Source organism: Ranitomeya variabilis, chromosome 5 (genome assembly GCF_051348905.1).
Source record: "Ranitomeya variabilis isolate aRanVar5 chromosome 5, aRanVar5.hap1, whole genome shotgun sequence".
NCBI lineage: Eukaryota > Metazoa > Chordata > Amphibia > Anura > Dendrobatidae > Ranitomeya > Ranitomeya variabilis.
In genome coordinates, this window is record NC_135236.1 from 253,269,504 (window position 1) to 253,284,402 (window position 14,899).

Sequence of the window (14,899 nt, forward strand, 5' to 3'; positions counted from 1 at the left end):
GTACCATTTTTCACCAATTGAAATGAAAGGGGGAAAAAAATTCAGTGCATCAGAAAAACATTCTAAAATGTGCATATTGTACGCAGCATTTTTCCTGCAGAAAAATTGAATGCAAATATGTGTGTACATACCCTAAGGGTATGTGCACACGTTCCGGATTTTTCGCTTCTTTGCGCGTTTTTTCGGCAGCTTAAATGCATACATTAAGCATCCCATAATTTTTAACGATTTCTGCAGTTTTTGTGCACATGTTGCGTTTTTTATCGCAAAAAAAACGCATGCGGAAAACTACGCAGCATGTTCATTAATTTTGCGGATTTTAAGCGGATTTCCCACTATATTATTACACTGGGAACCTCCGGAAAAAACACGCAAAATCCGCACAAAAAAACGCGCAAAATACGCGATAAAAATACGACAAAAAAGTGTGCAGAATTCCTGCGGAAAACCTCAGGATTTTCTCAGGAAATTTCTGCATAATTTCAGGACGTGTGCACATGGCCTAATACTTTTTTTTGCTGCCTTATTTGCATTGTGTCTCTTGCTGTTTCACAGGATGTGAGTTCAGATCCAAACATTTCTAAATTGGCCTCGAAGTATTGTCCACAGGTCGTGCTTACGTCCCAGGTCTTATTTACCCTCCTTAACAACCATGCTCCTGGTTACAATGAACAATGGGAGATTCCTGTGTGTGTGAAGACTATTAATGGTAAAGGTGAGCGAAAACTAATGTAATAAACTGAATGTATGTTTTGTTAAGGCCATATACATTAGACTAATGCTAACTGAACCCATAATGTCCAGCTCAAAGAAAGGGAGGCCACACCATTTCTGCACAAAGCGTAGATAAAGGTTTGGCCTCCCTTTCTTTGAGTTAGACATTATGTTTCTGTAACTTCCCATTTACTGGGTATCTTATGCGGGACCCGGTCCTGCTTGACCCTGCAATATTTATATGTATGTGTGGACATGTACATATAAATTTGATTTATGCAGTATATAAAAAAAAAATGAGTACACCCCTCACATTTTTTGTAAATATTTTATTTTATTTTTCATGGGACAGCACTGAGGATATGACACTTTGATGTAAAGTAGTCAGTGTGCAGCTTGTATAACAGTGTAAATTTGGTGTGCCCTCTAACTCAACACACAGCCATTAATGTCTAAACTGCTGACAACAAACGTGAGTACACCCCTAAATGAAAATGGCCAAGTTGTGCCCAAAGGATCCAGATATTTTGTGTGTCCACCATTTTCTTCAAGCACTGCCTTAACTTTCTTGGGCATCATGAAGTTCACAGGTTACCACTGGAATCCTTTTCATGGAGCTGGTGGATGTTGGAGACCTTTTGCTCCTCCACCTTCAGTTTGAGGATTCTCAATAGCAGAGGTGTCAAACTGCATTCCTCGAGGGCCGCCAACAGGTCATGTTTTCAGGATTTCCTTAGCATTCCACAAGGTGCTGGAATCATTCTGTGCAGGTGATTAAATTATCACCTGTGCAATACAAGGAAATCCTGAAAGCATGACCTGTTGGCGGCCCTCGAGGAATGCAGTTTGACACCTCTGCTCAATAGGGTTTAGGTGTGGAGACATGCTTGGCCAGTCCAGCACCTTTATCCTCAGTTTCTTTAGCAAAGTAGTGGTCGTTTTAGAGTTGTGTGCTGGGGGTAAAGAGGTCCTCGGAGTGTCCTAGTGTGGGATCACTAGCCTCCTGGGACTCAACATGGTGGGAGGAAGGAGGATCAGGGTGAGGATTAAAACATCCAGACTTTAGGCTGGTGAGACTGGACCATGTGGAAGACTGGGTGGTGCTGCCAAGCCTGCTGGAAGCATTATCTGCTATCCAACCAACCACCTGTTTGCACTGCTCTGGCTTCAGAAGTGATGTACCATGCCTCCCTGCAAAGTGGGACAGGAACCTATGTATTTTGGATGTGCATGTTTCTTGTGCTCCAGCAAGAGATGCAGTCTCACCTGCCCCATATCTTTGGCATCTGGGTGCACCTTCAGCAGCACTTCCATTTCCCTATCCCTTAATGCACTCCTTACACATTTTGTAATTGCTAGGTCTCTTGAAATCAAGTTCATTTTATAATAGAAAAAAAAAAGATCACCTGCACCTATCAAAGTGGTTTTGGGGAGTTTACTCCACCCTAATGTAACAGAAAGAACGCAAAATTGTTATATGGATCACCAATTCAATCCAGAAAAATGTTTCTATACTTTTTTCAGTTTTATAGATCACATAATTTCTAGACCATGTAACACTTTATGGCAGAGATATGGAAGCCTACAAAATTTTAAAAGCTTTTTCTCAATTTTAGAGATCACAGAAATGTACTCCACACTACAGAATAGTGTGTGGCTGGGGAATTGAACCCAGGAAAATGTTTCAATGACTCTTACGTTATATAATACAAAAGAGGACCTCAAAGCACCGTAATACTTGATGGATCAAAATATATTACATTTTTTCAAACTGCAGCTATATATTTGCCAATCGACTGCACAGGCCTGATCCCTGTCTACAGACTGGATTCTGTCGTTCTCCCTGCTCCTGCGACTCTCTATCTCTCTCCCTCCCTCCCTCCCTCCATAGGCTAAATGCAGATTTTATGTGATACAAACAGCAAAGCAAACAAACAGCCCTTAGGACTGTTAGCTTGATGGCTCAGCTTCAGCACCAGTATGAAGACTACAGGCCTCTGATTCATTATACTGTCCACACAGGCCTAGACAAGCACTCTCTCCCTCCAATACTATAATCCCAGGTCATCATTTTCCAGCAGAAGTTCCCCAAACAGCAAAGAATGGAAGATCACAAAAAAGGTGCAGAGTATGAGGGGAATCCGAAAAGACACAACTTACCATTGTGAAACCTGCCATGAGAAAACTGGTCTTTGCATTAAGGATTGCTTCAAAGCATATCACACATCAAAAATTCATAAAATTTGTTATACCTTGTTAACACACAACCGTTTTATAAAGTGATGTACTCCGTACAACTTACACATGCCACCACATTATAAATTCATCACTAGTAAAACCAAAAGCATTATTATCATTACTATAAATATGCTTCTACATAAATTCCTTGAGGGGTTTAGTTTTCAAAATGGTGTCACTTGTGGAGGATTTCCACTGCTTAGGCACATCAGGGGCTCTCCAAACGTAACATGGCGCTCGCGCACCATTTCATCAAAGTCTGCTCTTAAAACCGTAATTCCTTCCCTGCCGTGCGCACAAACAATGGTTTTCCCCATAAATGGGGTATCTGCGTACTCAGGAGAATTGTCACAACAAATTTTGGGGTAAATTTTCTCCTATTACCCTTGTGAAAAATTGGGGGCTTAAAGATAATTTTTGTGGAAATTTTTTTATTTTATTTTCATGGCTCTACGTTCCAAACTTTTGTGAAGCACTTGGGGGTTCACGGTGCTAACCACTCATTTAGATAAGTTCCTTTAGGGGTCTAATTTCCAAAATAGTGTCACTTATGAGGGATTTCCACTATTTAGGCACATCAAGGGTCTCCAAACGCGACATGGCGTCTGCTCTCGATTTCAGCCAGTTTTGTATTCAAAAAGGCAAACAATACTCCTTCCCTTCCAAGCCCTGCCTTGGGTCCAATCCCTGGTTTTCCCCCATATATGAGGTACCTATGTACTCAGGAGAAATTGCACAAAAACTTTGTGTCCATTTTTTCCTGTTATCTTTGTAAAAATAAAAAAAATATTTGGTCTAAAGTATTTTTTTTGTGGAAAAAGGTTAAATGTTAATTTTTTTATTTGTTCCACATTGCTTCAGTTCCTGTGAAGCACCTTAAGGGTCAATACACTTCTTGAATGTGGTTTTGAGCACCTTGAGGGGTGTAGTTTTTAGAATGGTGTCACTTTTGGGTATTTTCTGTCATATAGATCCCTCAAAGTGACTTTAAATGTGATGTGGTCCCTAAACAATGGTTTTGTAAATTTTGTTGTAAAAATGAGTTTCACCCTTCTAACTTCCTAACAAGAAAAATTATGTTTCAAAAATTGTTCTGATATATAGTACACGTGGTATATGTTATTTATTAACCATTGTGTGTGACATAACTCTCTGGCTTAAGGGCATAAAGATTAAAAGTTTGAAAATTTAGAAATTTTCTACATTTTTGCCAAATTTACGATATTTTCACAAATGAAGTCGTATCAAACAAATTTTACTACAGTCATGAAGTACAGTATGTCACGAGAAAACTGAATCGGTGGGATGCGCTGAAGCATTCCAGAATTATTACCTCATAAAGTGACAGTGGTTAGAAATGTAAAAGTTTGCCTGGTCACGAAGGTGAAAACGGGCTTCGCGCTGAAAGGGTTCAATACAGTTAGGTCTGAGGCTGAATGTATCCATTTCCTGTCACTTTTTGAACATATAAGGCTACTTTCACACTAGCGTTAACTGCATTCCGTCACAATGCGTCGTTTTGCCGAAAAAACGTATCCTGCAAAAGTGTTTGCAGGATGCGTTTTTTCGCCATTGATTAACATTAAGCGACGCATTGTGACGGATTGCCACACGTCGCACCCGTCGTGCGACGGATGCGTCGTGCAGTGGCGGACCGTCGGGAGCAAAAAACGCTACATGTAACGTTTTTTGCTCACGACGGTCCGCTTTTTCCGACCGCGCATGCGCGGCCGGAACTCCGCCCCCACCTCCCCGCGCTTCCCCGCACCTCACAATGGGGCAGCGGATGCGCTGGAAAAATGCATCCGCTGCCCCCGTTGTGCGGCGGAGACAACTCTAGCGTCGGGAACGTCGGCCCGACGCACAGCGACGGACCGAGCCCGACGCTAGTGTGAAAGAAGCCTAAGAGGTAAAATGTATCTATTATAGGTCACATTGGCCTCACTTTTTTTTTTCTCTTACCAGATGGTAAAGAATGTAAAGTAGTGTACATGGACTCCCCTCTTCCCAAGAAAGAACTGAGCACAAGAGAGAGAAGCCGAATGTTTCATGAAGTGGTACTGGACAAATTCATGGTGAAAAATTCTTTGATTCCTTTGAAAACTATTTGTCTGGACAGAGATAATGGAAGCTTTCATGTGAGTATATTTTCTTCCGCATAAAATACAATGAATTCTAGAGTTGTTGCAGCGTGATTCTCAGGAATCGGTCCCGCTGCCAGGTCAGTAATCTGTGGTCATCAGACTGGAGCCCTGTGAGCTACAGTACCTCCTGCCTGCCGTGTGAGAAATCCTGGCTTCTGTTTTCATTATCTGGACTAGCACAATATCATTATTGTGGCCTGATGCACACATGACTTTGCGCCAGACCTTTTAAGGTTTTTCAGGGCCAGGCTAAGAACCTGGAGCTCATCAGGATGGGAATAGATCAGTACCTGCAAAAGAAATCTGCATAGTAGTGGATAGATGAAATGGAATTGAAAGTGTAGTGACCGGATCCTTTAAAGGGAACCTGTCACCTGAATTTGGCGGGACCGGTTTTGGGTCATATGGGTGGGGTTTTCGGGTGTTTGATTCACCCTTTCCTTACCCGCTGGCTGCATGCTGGCCGCAATATTGGATTGAAGTTCATTCTCTGTCCTCCGGAGGACACGCCTGCGCAAGGCAATATTGCCTTGCACTGGCGTGTACTCCGGAGGACAGAGAATGAAATTTGGGACACCTACCGCAGTGCCCCATGGTGATTCCATTAGTAATCAGTGGTCTGAACATTGACCACAAATGACACTGAAGGTGGAGGGCAGAGGATCTATTGAAAACAGATATCCCTCAGCTTTAGAAAATTGACGTGTAGGAAAGATTTTTCTTTTGACCGTAGTCCCCATATTGTGTCAGCCAAAACACTCCCCCACCTATGGGACTATTATCTACTAGATGGTGGCCCGATTCTAACGCATCGGGTATTCTAGAATATGTATGTAGTTTATTTATGAATTTTCAGAATAATGCAATTTATACACAGGATTCGGCCTGCCGGGTGTGACCAATAAGCGAAGCGTGGTTCAAATTCAGCGCCAATTCGCGGCCGGACTGCGCCTGTCGCTGATTGTTCGCAGCCGGGTGTGACCAATCATTGAAGCCAGGGCCTGCTCCAGGTTTTTGAGGGCCCCGGGTGAAGAGTCTCAGTGGACCCCCCTCTTTAACACATACTACGATTCATGATGCACAGATACAGCATGGAAATATAGCACAGCCAAGTTGCATACAGCCCACGTAGTATATAGCACAGCCCACATAGTATATTGCCCAGCCACGTAGTATATAGCACAGCCACGTAGTATATTGCACAGCCACGTAGTATATTGCACAGCCACGTAGTATATTGCACAGCCACGTAGTATATTGCACAGCCACGTAGTATATTGCACAGCCACGTAATATATTGCACAGCCATGTAGTATATAGCACAGAGATGTAGTATAAAACACAGCCCATGCAGTATATAACACAGGCCACATAGTATAGAGCACAGCGGTGTAGTATATTGCCCAGCCACGTAATATATACTACAGCCACGTAGTATATAGCACAGAGACATAGTATATAACACAGCCCACACAGTATATAACACAGCCCACACAGTATATAACACAGCCCAGACAGTATATAACACAGCCCACACAGTATATAACACAGCCCATGCAGTATATAATACAGCCCACGTAGTATATTGCCCAGCCACGTAATATATTGCACAGCCACGTAATATATTGCACAGCCACGTAATATATTGCACAGCCACGTAGTATATAGCACAGCCACGTAGTGTATAACACAGGCCACGTAGTATAGAGCACAGCGATGTAGTATATTTCCCAGCCACGTAATATATACCACAGCCACGTAGTATATAGCACAGCCACATAGTATATAACACAGCTCACGCAGTATATAACACAGCCCACATAGTATATAGCAATGTGGGCACCATATCCCTGTTAAAAAAAAGAATTAAAATAAAAAATAGTTATATACTCATCTTCCGTCGGCACCCGGATCCAGCCCAGGCGTTTACCGATGCTCTCGTGACGCTCCGGTCCCAAGAATGCATTGCGGTCTCGCGAGATGATGAGCTAAGGCCACCAGCATCAGGGGCTTATCTACAGCATTCTGTAATGCCGTAGATAAGCCCACAATGTAACCTTGAAAGGTAAGAAAAACAGGTTATATTATACTCACCCAGGGGCGGTCCCCGCTGCCGTCCGTGTCCGATGGGCATCGCAGTCGGGGTCCGGCGCCTCCTATAATACGATGGCGTCCTCTTCTTGTCTTCCTGAAGCGGCTCCGGCACAGGCGTACTTTGTCTGTTCTGTTGAGGGCAGAGCAAAGTACTGCAGTGCGCAGGCGCCGGGAAAGGCCAGAGAGGCCCAGCGCCTGCGCCCTGCAGTACTTTGCTCTGCCCTCAACAGGGCAGACAAAGTACACCTGTGCCGGAGCCGCGGCAGGAAGACAAGAAGAGGACGTCATCATATGAAGATAGGAGGTGCCGAACCCGAACCGCGAGGCCCATCAGACCAGGACCGCAGCGGGGACCGCCCCTGGGCGAGTATAATATAACCTGTTTTTTTTACCTTTCAGGTTACATCGGGGGCTTATCTACAGCATTACAGAATGCTGTAGATAAGCCCCTGATGCCGGTAGCCTTATCTCATATACGATTTTTGGGGTGATAGATTCCCTTTAAGGCATAATATACCATGTCCTTTTGGGTGCTTTTGTTGAGATTTCATGCTGAAGCTATATAGGCCAAATCATGTGGGTCATGTTAACACAGGAGGAAGTATAGGCTAGGATGAAGTGCAGAGCAGAAGCAGGGTCTTCAAAAATCAACTTGGAAGAAGGTTGAGTTTCTTCAGCTGCTGTTTCATTAAGGGACTCACTATGAAACATAGAAAGATCAGTGCTCTTGGAAAGACGAGTGGCTTGCATGACATAAGCCAGCTTAATATTTCATTTAGGCTAGCTTCACACTAGAGTTCTGCAGGGCTGCGGATGGCAGCCTTCCTCCTCCGTGAAGCCCTGCTCACTGCCGCACCTCTTCCTTCAGCTCCGCCGACCGCAACAAAATCCTAACATGTTGCGTTTGATGCAGGTCAGCACAGCGTCAAGACGACGCATGCTGTGGCATCCGCATACATCCGCATGGCCTGCGTACCCAATGTTAAAGATAGGGTACGCAGAGCGCATGCAGATGTAGGCGGAGCTGAATAAAGAGGCGAGGCAGTAGGCGGGGCTTAACAGAGTGCGAAGGCTGCCGTCCGCAGCCCTGCCGAATGCGAGTGTGAAGCCTGCCTTAGACTGTGACTCTGTTTCCTTCCCTACCAGTCTTCCTCTTCGGGAGACCCTTCTAAACAATGTCACCAATAGTTGTTTTAACTGGGAACAGGGGAACAGCTATGAAGATATGAAGAAGGAATGGTACTTGTCCTGGGGAATTGAAACTTGCCCTTCGTATTAAACCTGCACCTTGTAATAAAGTATGGCCTGCTGGGGATCCTAAGATTATCTGTGATGACAGATTGACATTAGTTTTATTGCATTGAACTCTATTATTACAGTAAGCTCAAGCAAAAATGGTTATACCTTCCAGTTGTCAGACATCATCCTTCTGAGATGAAGATATGGAGCACCAAGCATTTTTGAGTTAACTCCTAAATAGCTGTAGTAACCTACATGTGAATATTCATGAAACCACTCGTACAATATAAAATTTGATGCTACTTTATTAGACAAAATGAAAAAAAAAAATTCTTAAAATGAACCATGCAATTAATGATGCATGTTTGAGGATTCATAAAAGAAGATAAATCAAGAATAGACAAAGAAGATGGTGAGTCAGGTCTAGCTACGGGTATAGTAATAGTTGTTATGCAATGCCAATCCGATAGTACTGGCCAAATTCACAATAAATATATACGCTAGTCTAAATAGATTTAATTAAAACAGGCCTAGTCCATTTAAAAAAAATTGAATAAATTCACTGCTTACAGATGATGTTATCAACATGCTACCACTGTTGCCCCAAGGTCGTAGTGGGAGAAGAGTATAGCCAACGGCTAGTTTACAGGCCCTGTTGCAGTGTTCCATTGAAGAACCTCTTTGTTGCTGAAGCAGTTGGAGTCTGTACTGGTGCCTTGAGCTGGACAGACGAGAGGTTCTGTTTTATGCTGGAACAAATGATGACTCTTGAGCAATCAGTATTGCCAGAGCAATATTGGGAACAGCAGCTGTTGTGTGGTGGGAGCCAAGTACCTCCCCTCTGGAATTCTGCTGTAAGAGAAGTTTCTGCCCCCTAAGTAAGTTGCGAGATTGGTCCTGCAGCAGTGTGCCTCCAAGATGCTGGGGCTGGATAGGGGCGCACATACCACGTGTGAAAGAACCTCGTCATGGTACAGAGCCACGACAGCATGTATAAAGGCCAGGGGAAGGCAGTTTTGGTAATAAGACAGGTTTCTTGTCTTTATGGGCCACCTGTCGGCTACTGAGGGGCATTTATGTAGGGAATAACTTGTAACCCCTGCATTCAGCTGGGGAAATAGACGTATTTGTAAACTAGGTAATGGCCGTAGAGAGGTAAAAGAAAAAGGGATCTGCGGAAAAGGTAGCTCTGTACTCGCTTGTTTTATCATAGGGTGTGTGCATTCACTTATTTGGTAACCTCCCACATAGTGTAGGGGCTATCGGCACATCATCATTGCAGCAGCAGGGTAAAGGTGTGGGTGACTGGAAGAGGACCTGGCGCAATGCAGATGTCTGGCTGGCCTCCTAGTACCCCCGGAAGAGTTTGACTAGTGTGATCGTCCGCAAAGAAGACCTCACAGAATCAAAAATAAGGAGGATCCTCCTTCACAAACAATAAAATAAACTAAAATAAAAGTTCTGCCAAACCTGCTAACAGGTCGGGTCTTAAACTGTTTACCCAGAATGGAGAAAGCCTTGTTTGGAAGAAGGATGTTCTTAAGCTAGAAGGATATTAAAGTTAGTATTACGGTACTTTTTTTATTTGCTTTTTCGCTGAACATTTTCAGTAGTTACCAAAGATTTGCCAAATATGTGTATAGGTGTATAGTCCTTCAATGCAGTATATTGTGCAAGCTGTTGCTTCCCCTTTTTAAAACATTTTTAACAATTCCATTTCTTTAAATCATATTGTATAGGAAGCATCTGTTTCTGTGGTATTGGAAGTGTAAACGTTTGGGCAAAATGGGTTTGTGTCTTTTTGCTGAATGTCTCTATTTAGCCCCAGATAAAGGTTTTGTATGAAGTAAACCCAGTGAATCTGGAACTTGTGGGAGTCTGCGTTAACCTTTTAAAAACAAAGGCTTTGTCTGTGTAGGGGAATACATTATTCTGCTATTGTCGGAATCCAGTGTCAGGAAGGAGGCTTTCTTGGCTACAGAGGGCATATTTTATGAGAAAAACATTTACTACATAGTGTTTTTTTTTAGGCAGACAAAAGTATGTTTCACATAAATAATTACACATTCCACGGTAACCCCTAGATCAAAGGGTGGTTGATTGGTGACCATAATCCCAATTACTTGCCAATTTAGAAGAGTTTCCCAATGGTAAATTCTGGTCCATCTTTGAAAAATACACCTATGGGAATCCGCAGCTTTCTGCACCTTTCAATTGTGAGAGGAGAATACGTTTTGACCTGTCTGATTCTTTTGGAGGAACATAGAGCCATATTCTATTAAGCTCAATCCTAGCCTATTTCCCAGTGCTATATACTGCTCCAATAGTGAATGCTGAAAGTTACTTTGCATAAATGTTAAGTACAAGAAAATAGAAAACATTTTGTAATAATTGTGATCAGAAAAATCTGCTTCTTTCTGTACTTTTGAATCCCTTTTCTCCTCCCCCCGACCCCATGAACTTGTCATTCACACTAAAAGACAGCCAAAATCCAAATTCATCTTTGTCAAAACAGGATGGACTGTCAGCTCAATGAGGTGTCAGATTACAGCTGACTATTAAAGTCTACAATGATGAGAGAGGAAAGGGGGGAAGCAGATTGAACAAGACTGTAACAGCGAGCAAGAGAGACACATAGCTGTTGCTTTCTAGTCATTTTTTTTATTTTAACCCAAAAGTTGGATTCACAGCTACACTAGTAAGTACTACTTTGTAATGTTCTCCATTCGGCTGTGCTTCTAGAGACGTTCTACAGAAAACCCTCATGTCTCTGTGTATGGGACACATGATAGTAGCAAGTCTCCATCCATTAGCTCAGTGTCCATTGAAAATAGGGAAAAGTAGTGAACAATGCAGGAATTTGCCCTCATGTACACCCACAACACCTTATTGTGGAAAATCGTCTAACGCTACATGTACTTTATTAGAGGGGTTGCACCATTTTAGCTAGAAGTGGTTATGAAATCTGTCTTTTATACTTTCTCCTACGCCTCATTGGGGGACACAGGACCATGGACCATGGGTGTTATGCTGCTGCCACTAGGAGGACACTAAGTAAACAGAAAGATTAACTCCTCCTCTGCAGTATACACCCCTTCACTGGATACAATTTCAACCAGTTCTTGCTTAGTGTCTGTAGGAGGCACTTGGGTCTGTTTTCAGGCCCCAACTTTCTTATTTTAATTTTTATTTTAAAGTTTTTAGTTTTCTGTAAATTTTTAATTTTTTACTTAACGTAGTGAAGGGGGCGACGGGTTCCTTTTTTTATAGGGTCCGCTCTCCCCCGAACCATCAACAGGCGAGCACGGCGAGTATACCTCCCCGTCCCTCTCCTGCGACGTATGGGGCACGCCTAATCTACGCTAGGGCGACGGTTCCTATGTGGTCCCGATCTCCCCCCTGTAAGATGGCGAGCACATGGAGTATACCTCTTATGTGCATCTCCCGGGCTCCACCGCACTCAAGCCCTCATCTTGGCGTCTCGTAGTCCCCACAGTAGCCGTAAGCCCCCTGTGGCAGGCGCAGAAGAACCCTGCAATAATCTCCATGTGGCAGGCACAGCTGTAAGTCCCCTGAGAAGGCAAGCATGCTTCAGGAGGCTCTCCGTCCCCCGACACAGGGAGGATCGATTGAGCTGGAGGTGGTCCCTCCTTTGGTGAGTACTATCTTCCTCACGCTACCGGCGTGGGAAGAAGCGGTCCGGGTCCCTGGGGAGAGGTACCGCTGGCTAGATGCCAGCGACGATCGTTAGGCGCGGCGGCGCGGCCGCCAGAGCGCTCCGTCGGCCGGCTCCACTAATTTAGTCCCCGGCTTCTGCAGCCGGACTAGGCCGCAGTTCAAAAAACCCGCCCACGCCGGAGCCCCGCCCACTGTTCAGGCGCTTCTCGTTTTCAATGAGAAGAGCCCTGCAAATCTCGGGCGCCATCTTGGGACTCCACTGCTACAGGGAAATACAGCCGAAAACGCTACCTCCCTCTCTTCCTCCCTGGGGACACCAGTTCAGGACCGTGGGTAAGCTGCTCCGCTGCATAGGGAAAAGCTTAACCCCTTCCCTGCTCACATAACTGCGGTTTATCGGAGATAGACATTCACTATGTCTCAATCTATGGAAAAAAGGGGACAAAAAAGCACACTGTATTTTTTACCATTTGTGCCACTTGCAAGTCTGCCTTGCCAAGTACCCACAGTCCCCCCTTGTGCCAGAACTGTGACCTGGCCAGTGCGCAGCCGCCTTCTGCCGCCACTTCCTATGTCGTCTCCTGAGTGGGCCGCGCACGTTCAGTGGAATCCTGGGTCCTCCTTAAACCAGAATTCACCTCCGTCGGCTGCGACGGAATCTGATAACGGCGCGGGGCTGTCCGAACACAGGGGGCGCACCGTTGTACGGGACTCCCGGGGTTCCAGGAAAAGGACCTTTTCCCCATCTCCCGTACACGCGTGAGCTTCAGCTTCTGCAAGCTCATTTTCTCGCTCCCCCTCCCCTGAGGGTCGCAGCGTACAGGGCTCAGTATATGAGTCGGAGGAATCTTTAACCCAGACTCCTCTATTGGTCAGGCATTAATGGTGGACGATGAATCTGCTTCCTCTCAGGAACACGTTGTATCTTTTAAGAAGTCTCCATAATCACCCTGAGTTTCAGGATATTATCCCAAAACACAGGGAGCAGAAAAGCGCTTTACGGCTCAAAAAGCCACGGAAGCTAAATATCCTTTCTCAAGGGATCTGGTGAAGGGCTTACTTCTTTCTCCTTCTGGATCCTGCCGTGTCGCGGCTTGCATCCAAAACAATCTTCTCTCTGTCAGACGATTCATCAGTCAAAAACCCTTCTGACTGCCAGATTGATTATTTGGCTCGCTCAGTCTTTGAAGTCTCAGGAGCAGCCCTCCTTCCATCCTTTGCAGCTACCTGGGTAGCTAAGGCAATGGTGACCTGGGCTGAGGTGTTGACCTTTACCGTCCACGGCAGTAATCTTCCCCCAGGGACGGCCAGACTAGTTAACCAGTTAGCTCAGGCCGGAGATTTTGTCGTTAGCGCCTCCATAGATGCGGCTAATTGCGCAGCGCAAGCGGCTGCTAACGCAATTTCCATCGGGGGGGCCCTATGGCTCCGCGATTGGCGAGCAGACTCTCCTTCCAAAAAGTCGCTGACCTCTCTTCCTTACCAAGCGGGTCGTTTAATTTGGGGGAAAACCTAGACCAAATAATTTCTGACGCTACCGGATTTAAAAAAAAAAAAAAAAAAATTAATTTCTTCCCCAGCATGGAATCCGCAGCAGTTTCGATTCCGGTCATTTCGTAACAACTCCAGTTTGTCGTCCTCTTCCCCTGGTTCGGGACGTCGGGACAACAGAACTTCCCAGGTCTCATACAGACCAAACCGTTCCTGGAAACCCGGACCCAGGCCGTCTGCCCCTGAGCCGTCCGCATCCCTTAAACCTTCACAATGACTCATTGGCGTGTCCGGCTGACACTGACAACGTAGGCTGACGCCTTCTTTCGTTCCGTCAACAGTGGCTCTCGGTCGTTCACGACGAGTGGGTCAGAGAGCTCGTGTCTTCCGGATACAAAATTGAGTTTTTTCTCTTCACGCCATACAGGCGCTTCAAAAGGACGGTGTCATCACTCCAGTCCCTCGTGACCAAAGGTTCACGTGGTTTTACTCCAACCTTTTCGTGGTCCCAAAGAAGGACGGGACTCTACGGCCCATACTGGATCTCAAACTGCTAAAACAAATTCGTACGGGTCCGACACTTCAGGATGGACCGCCTCCGTTCCGTTGTCGCGTCCCTGGAAAAAGGAGAGTGCCTTGCATTCATAGACATCAAAAGATGCCTATCTACACATCCCAATTTTTCCCTCTCATCAGCAGTTCCTGCTCTTTGCAGCCCAAGAAGTACACTTCCAGTCTGTGGCCTTGCCCTTCGGACTTGCCACCGCCCCCAGAGTCTTCACAAAGGTCATGGCGGCTGTCATGGCCATTCTTCACGCTCGGGGAGTGGTAGTCCTGCCATATCTGGACGACCTATTAATCAAAGGTCCGTCCCAGTCTACCTGCGAGGAGTCGGTGAGCATCACCGTGGATTCTCCTTCTCGCCTGGGTTGTAAGATCAACTTCGAGAAATCATCTCCAGTGCCGGCCCAGCAAATCTCCTTCCTGGGCATGATTTTGAACTCTTCCCGCGGGCTGGTCATTCTCCCTCCAGAGAAGGTTCTATCCTTACAACAGGGAGCGCGCAGGCTCTTCCGCCCAGTCCCTCACTCCATTCGCTTTGCGATGCGCATCCTCGGAAAAATGGTTGCGGCGATGGAAGCCATTCTGTTCGCGCAGTGCCATCCCCGTCCCTTGCAACAGGCGCTCCTTTTAGCATGAGACAGAAGCCCGGTTCCTCTCGACCGTCGCTTTCATCTACCCCCACAGGTCAGGCAGACCCTCAGGTGGTGGACACTACAGTCTTCCTTGAACCAAGGGAA

At 45.4% G+C, this 14,899-nt stretch overlaps 1 protein-coding gene across 3 annotated transcripts in view; it reads left to right on the forward strand.

The window, feature by feature from the left end:
• Window positions 1-14,899, forward strand: part of ICE2 (interactor of little elongation complex ELL subunit 2) — a 173,481-nt gene that overhangs the window by 119,926 nt on the left and 38,656 nt on the right. For 2 of the 3 annotated variants that reach the window (XM_077264062.1, XM_077264065.1), the window contains 2 exons: window positions 556-715; window positions 4,918-5,090. In XM_077264062.1, the coding sequence (XP_077120177.1) occupies window positions 556-715; window positions 4,918-5,090 (333 nt within the window). The remainder of the gene's footprint in view (window positions 1-555; window positions 716-4,917; window positions 5,091-14,899) is intronic. The other variant, XM_077264064.1, reaches the window with a different exon arrangement.